The 6483-nt window shown below is 37.5% G+C and overlaps 1 protein-coding gene across 1 annotated transcript; it reads left to right on the top strand.

Moving 5' to 3' along the window:
* The first annotated feature begins 1314 nt into the window (after positions 1-1314).
* LOC123943562 (olfactory receptor 11H6-like) lies at positions 1315-4388 on the top strand. Its single transcript, XM_046007839.1, has 2 exons — positions 1315-1334; positions 3473-4388. Exons 1-2 carry the CDS (start codon positions 1315-1317, stop codon positions 4386-4388), a joined length of 936 nt encoding a protein of 311 aa, XP_045863795.1.
* Positions 4389-6483: the final 2095 nt, after the last annotated feature.

The following is a 6483-nucleotide window of genomic DNA, read 5'->3' as shown; positions in this document are numbered from 1 at the left end:
TCTTTGTCAAATAGTTTAATGTTACACATAAGTCACATGATGTTTTATTGTGATTTTGAACAGTTTTTATCCATTATTTACATTTTCTGGATTTTTTTCAACTTTTACTTAGATTTTGGGCTTTTTCTTTTCAGTTTCCTCCTCTTTCAGTATCATTCCCCTCAGATAATTGCCACTTTGACAGCTTGAAACTCTTGCTCAGAGACATTCATTCATCTCCTTTTTCTGTTTGTAAGATGCTTTTTGTGCTTTATTATGGGGAAATGATTTTTCCAATCTTTTCTTATAAAGATATTCTTTACCAAGTTAAGAAATTCCTTTTATTTCTGGTTTATTTTACCAGGAATGGAGTTCAGTTTTATCTATTACCATTACTATATTTATTAAGTGTTCCTATGTTTTTCTCTATTTTAAAAATATTTATTTATTTTAGAGAGAGAAAACTGAGTGAGTGATTGAGGGGAGTAATAGCAGATAAAGGGCTAGTGTCCAAAATCTATAAGGAACTTAGGAAACTCAACACCCAAAGAACAAATAATCCAATCAAGAAATGGGCAGAAGGCATGAACAGACATTTCTGCAAAGAAGACATCCAGATGGTCAACAGACACATGAAAAAGTGCTCCATATCACTCGGCATCAAGGAAATACAAATCAAAACCACAATGAGATATCACCTCACACCAGTCAGAATGGCTAAAATTAACAAGTCAGGAAATGAGAGATGCTGGCGAGGATGTGGAGAAAGGGGAACCCTCCTACACTGTAGGTGGGAATGCAAGCTGGTGCAACCACTCTGGAAAACAGCATGGAGGTACCTCAAAATGTTGAAAATAGAACTACCCTATGACCCAGCAATTGCACTACTGGGTATTTACCCTAAAGATACAAACGTAGTGATCCGAAGGGGCACGTGCACCTGAATGTTTATAGCAGCAATATCTACGATAGCCAAACTATGGAAAGAACCTAGATGTCCATCAACAGATGAATGGATAAAGAAGAGGTGGTATATATACACAATGGAATACTATGCAGCCGTCAAAAGAAATGAAATCTTGCCATTTGCGATGACGTGGATGGAACTAGAGGGTATCATGCTTAGTGAAATAAGTCAATCAGAGAAAGACAACTATCATATGATCTCCCTGATATGAGGACGTGGAGATGCAACATGGGGGGTTAGGGGTGTAGGAGAAGAATAAGTGAAACAAGATGGGATTGGGAGGGAGACAAACCATAAGTGACTCTTAATCTCACAAAACAAACTGAGGGTTGCTGGGGGGAGGGGGGTTGGAAGGGGGGAGTGGGGTTATGGACATTGGGGAGGGTATGTGCTATGGTGAGTGCGTGAAGTGTGTAAACCTGGCAATTCACAGACCTGTACCCCTGGGGATAAAAATATATTATATGTTTATTAAAAAATAAAATATAAATAAAAATACAAAAAAAATTTACTCATAGTTAAAGAATGCATATCTCCAAGTGGTGAGCATGGTGTGGAACAAACAAGTTGGAATTTAAGATGATAAATAATCTTTAAACAAAAGATAGATAAACAAAAGAAAAGAATCTTTAATATATTTAAGTGCACAGCCTCCTTATCTCTGTGTTAACCTGTATTCCATAGACTTTTCTCTAAGCTTGGAATGAGGTTTCATTGCCAGAACCACAACTTTTCCTTTATTATCAGAGGGAAGATCACTGCTGATCACAGTTAAACAAGCTTATACCTGCATAAATCATTTTATGTGTCTGTATTTCTCTTGTTATTCCAAATAAAAATCCTTGACTTAAAGTAGGAAATGTGTTTGAATTTGAAACAAATTCCAGCATGCTGAGTAAGGAGCAGAATAGGAAACCAGGTTCAGTGGGGCCATTGTGTTACCAATTCCCTCTAGAGAGCCACTCCCCAAAGATGATATTCACAGAAATAAAAGGTCTTCCTATTTCAGTTGTTCAGTGGGTTCTGTGTAGATCACGAGACTATGATTCTCTTTTCAACTGTCAAGTTTCCTGTTGCTTTGTCAGTTTATGTAAGCAAGAGAATTATAAGAGGGCAAGCCTGAAGAGGTCCATGACTGATTCTGTAATGTTCTTCTCCTAAAAGCATGCAGAGTTCTGAGTCCCCACAGTAATGCATGTAACACTATTATATATGTTCTTTTTCTGAGATCTGAGACTAGAGTTTTCACTCTGACATAGAAGATGGCATTCAACCATACAGATTTCTATGATACCAATTTTGTATCTTCAGGTAAGATAAAGCTCACATGACTCCAAGCTCCTTTATGTCCTCCTTCCAACCCTCCTGGTTTTATATTATTTTAAATATCACTTTATGTATGAATTATGAAAGAATTCCTTCTCCAGAATGAAGGCCATGTTTTTCCCTGAGAATTTATAAACAAATGTTACTTCAAAAATCTATTAGAACTCTTAAAGTAGTTTTTCAATTCCCCATTTGTATTGCTGTATGTAAGAGTTAGGTTTCTGGGTCAGGGAAAGTTCCAGTAAGTGAATGTGAATACACCTTCCTTCAGTGAAGCTTCAAGTGATAGACTGCCTATTGTGTTACTTTCAGTTACTTTTAGGGGGTAGAAGGAAAGAAAATTTTATTCCTGCTTGAGATTGCAAGATTTGAGGAATAGCCTTTGTGAGCACAGCCAACTTTGACATACCTCTATAAATGATATATATGGACTTCAATGTCTACTAAAGTATTTCATATCAATGGTGATCTTAGTGAAAATCTTGACATAGATTAAGAATTGATTGTAATTCTTACAGCAATATTTGATAGAGCACAATATTATAGAATTTGGTTCCTTGTGTTTCTTTGTAAAATAACACAGATTGCCTGTAACTCTTTTTGAGTGTGTTTTTATTGAAGAGAGGGATCAAAATGGGAAACCTTCTAATACATTTTTATTTTAATAGATTTTATTTTAATATTCTAAATGAATATAGGAATATATTTATTGTGCTACATAAAGTAGCACAATAAAATTAAAATCAGGTAAGTTATTTAAATCAATATTGTCCTCAAATCAGCTCAACATATTTCTCTCACAAATTGATCAAAGAATATTAAGTATCAATATTATCAGTATCTTTGTAGGCTACAAACAATTTTTTATATGTGTTTATTCAGTTCTTCTTCTTTCACTGCTTAACCTAATAGTTGTAGGTCCTGGGGCACACTTGACTATTGTCAATACCAAGTAATTTTGAATGAAAACCTTGGCATGACAAAAGAATTTTCATTTTTATTCACTGTATTCAGAACAGAATTATGAATATATGACAATGGTACTTTGTTATTTCCTGATACACAGAATGATTAAACAATGTGCAAGGGATCTTCCCTAATGAGTAATATTTTAAGGTTACTTATAATGTGGAAATCTGTCTTTTTTTTTTTTGCAGCTTTAAAAACAAATGGATTTTCCAATATAAATAATTGCTCTAGCTCTGTGAGTACATTCATTTTCTTGGGTTTCCCTTATACCTGGGAAATTCAAGTTCTCCTCTTTTCAGTCTTCTCTGGGACTTATATTCTGACAGTAACTGGAAATCTGTGCATTATCTGTGCTGTGAGGTGGGACCGTCGACTGCAAACTCCGATGTACATTCTGCTGGCTAATTTTTCCTTCCTGGAGATCTGGTTTATCACCTCCACTGTCCCTAATATGCTAGCCAACTTGCTCTCTGAGACCAGCACCATCTCTTTCTATGGCTGCTTCCTCCAGTTCTACTTCTTCTTCTCCATGGGTACCACTGAGACCTTCTTCTTGTCTGCCATGGCCTTTGACAGGTACCTTGCTATCTGCAGGCCCCTGCACTACCCCGCTGTCATGACTGTTCAGCGCTGCATCAGAATAGGAGCTGGGTGCTGGGTGTGTGGTTTCCTATACTTCCTTTTGCCTATTTACCTCATCTCTCAACTCCCATTTTGTTGTTCCAATAAGATCGATCACTTCCTGTGTGACCCAGGACCTCTTATAAAGCTGTCCTGTGTTCCAGATCCAGCAACTGAGATGATCTGTGCCATCTATAACTCAGTCCTTATTTTCTCCACCTTATTCTTCATTACCAACTCCTATACCTTTGTGATCAGAGCTGTGCTGAGTGTCCCCTCAGGAGAAGGGCGGCATAAGGCCTTCTCCACGTGTGGCTCCCATCTGGCTGTAGTGTCCCTATTCTATGGCTCTATCATGGTTGTATATGTAAGCCCAACATCAGGCAATCCAGCTGGGATGCAGAAATATGTGACTTTGTTTTATTCAGTGTTAACTCCACTTTTCAACCCTTTGATCTATAGTCTTCGAAATAAAGAGATGAAAGCAGCTCTGAGAAAGTTAATTAAAATTGTGAGATTTAGTTAGAGGCATGGAAGGAATCTTTGAAGAAGTTTGTTTACAACTGAACTACTATATTGGAAATATGTAATTAAAAGTTGATATTGAATTGTATTAATTGAATTATGAAAATGTCTTTTGGGGAGAAGAGGAACATATTCAAATATAATTAAAAGCTATTAAGTTAGGGGTGCCTGGGTGGCTCAGTGGGTTAAAGCCTTTGCCTTTGGCTCAGGTCATGATCCTAGGGTCCTGGGATTGAGCCCCACATTGGGCTCTCTGCTCCGCAGGGAGCCTGCTTCCTCCTCTCTCTCTCTGCCTACTTGTGATCTCTGTCTGTCAAATAAATAAATAAAATCTTAAAAAAGTTATTAAGTTAATTGGCCATCCATTTTGTTACTATTAGAGAAAAATTTACATTGGACTTAAAATTTTTGAATGAAGAGAAAAATGATCTTTCTCACATTTAGATTTAATACTAGTTAAAATTTTGCTATCAGTATTATAGGTGTATACACAAATATCAATCTGCAATATATTTTACACTTATTAGAAGTATTTTTCTAATGAGTTGAAAGTACTATATGCTAAATTTACAAAGCAAAATTTGATGTTAATTCCCGTGTCATTATTAAAAAACACAAGATGCACTCATTTTCTTATGAATGTTAACTTATAATTATATTTCTTTCCATTTTCTCACCAAGATTTAGTTAAAATACTCTTAGTATGTAGATCCAGATGACTACCAATAATTTTTCCATTATATACACTTTCAAGAATTATTTTTTAAGAGCTCTATTTTGGATAAACCATGGATTGTTTCTTTTCAAATACCCCATTTAAGGCTGTATTAGAGAACTGTGTAGGGTAAACAGTTTAGAGACAATCACCAGTGATCCCAGATTCTGTTACAATTATAGAAATTGTTAGATTTGCTTCTACCAATTATGTCAAGGACACTAGTATCTCATACTCTTAAGCAGAATTTTCTTCATTCCACAAAGAGAGGCTGGACCTATAGACTATCACTTTCCAATCTCACATCTCTTTGCACCCTGGAAACCATTAATATACTTTCTGTTTCTGTAGACTGGCCTATTCTGGACATTTCATATAAATGTAATAAATCATGGAATATATGCCTTTTATGACTGGCTTCTTTTACTTAGCCTAATGTGTAGAAGGATTATATTTATGTTGTAACATGTATTAGTAATTCTCTCTCTTTTTTTTTTTAATGGCTGAGTAACCTTCCTTTGTATGGATATGCCACCTTGTATGTATCTATTCAGTAACTGTTGGACATTTGTGTTGTTCCCATTTTTATTCTTTTTTTTTTAATATTTTATTTATTTGACAGAGAGAAATCGCAACTAGGCAGAGAGGCAGGCAGAGAGAGAGGAGGAAGCAGGCTCCCTGCGGAGCAGAGAGCCCGATGTGGGGCTCGATCCCAGGACCCTGGGATCATGACCCGAGCCGAAGGCAGAGGCTTTAACCCACTGAGCCACCCAGGTGCCCCCCCATTTTTATTCTTTTATGAGTTATGCATTAACAAGTTTTTGCGTGAATATACATTTTCACTTTTCTAAGGTATATCCCTGGAAGTAGAATTGCTAGATCATATGTGAATTCTGTATTTAACATTTTGAGGAATGGCTGGCAGTTTCCCAAAGTGGCTGCACCATCTTACTGTAGGGGCCTGGTTGGCCAGAGGGAGCCCTTTTGTTATGGGCTTGGATTGACCCTGCCCCTCCCGAGGAACTTGCTTGCAGGCCCGGGATGGGGGGGGGGCAGCCGGATGGAGACGTCCAATCAGTGGGGAGCACATATATTTGCTATGGTGGATTGAAATTCAGTTGGCCACCCGTATTGCTGACCGAGCATGACTGTGCAGTTTTCCCTGTGTGTTGCAGTCTCATTGGCCACCTGTGTGTGGGCTGGGCTCAACCACCTCTATAAATGTTAATCTGTGAGGCAGGTAGTGTAGTAGAGATAGTGTGGGTAGCGTCAGAGCATTGGAATAGTTGGGAGCAGCAGCCCTGGGAGCAGCAGCACCAGGAGCATTGGGAGCAGCATCATAGGGGAAGTGTAGTCATTGTCAGGAGCAGCATTGTTGGGA

Source organism: Meles meles, chromosome 6, assembly GCF_922984935.1.
Source record: "Meles meles chromosome 6, mMelMel3.1 paternal haplotype, whole genome shotgun sequence".
Taxonomy (NCBI): Eukaryota; Metazoa; Chordata; class Mammalia; order Carnivora; family Mustelidae; genus Meles; species Meles meles.
The sequence above is the reverse complement of the archived record's forward strand: the minus strand, read 5'-3'. Positions and strand labels throughout refer to the sequence as shown.

Bases quoted from the DNA above. Each gene is read 5' to 3' on its own strand.
- LOC123943562 (XM_046007839.1), top strand. From the start codon at position 1,315: ATGGACATTGGGGAGGGTAT. The intron at 1,335-3,472 runs GTGCTATGGTGA...TAATTGCTCTAG, and splicing joins ATGGACATTGGGGAGGGTAT to CTCTGTGAGTACATTCATTT.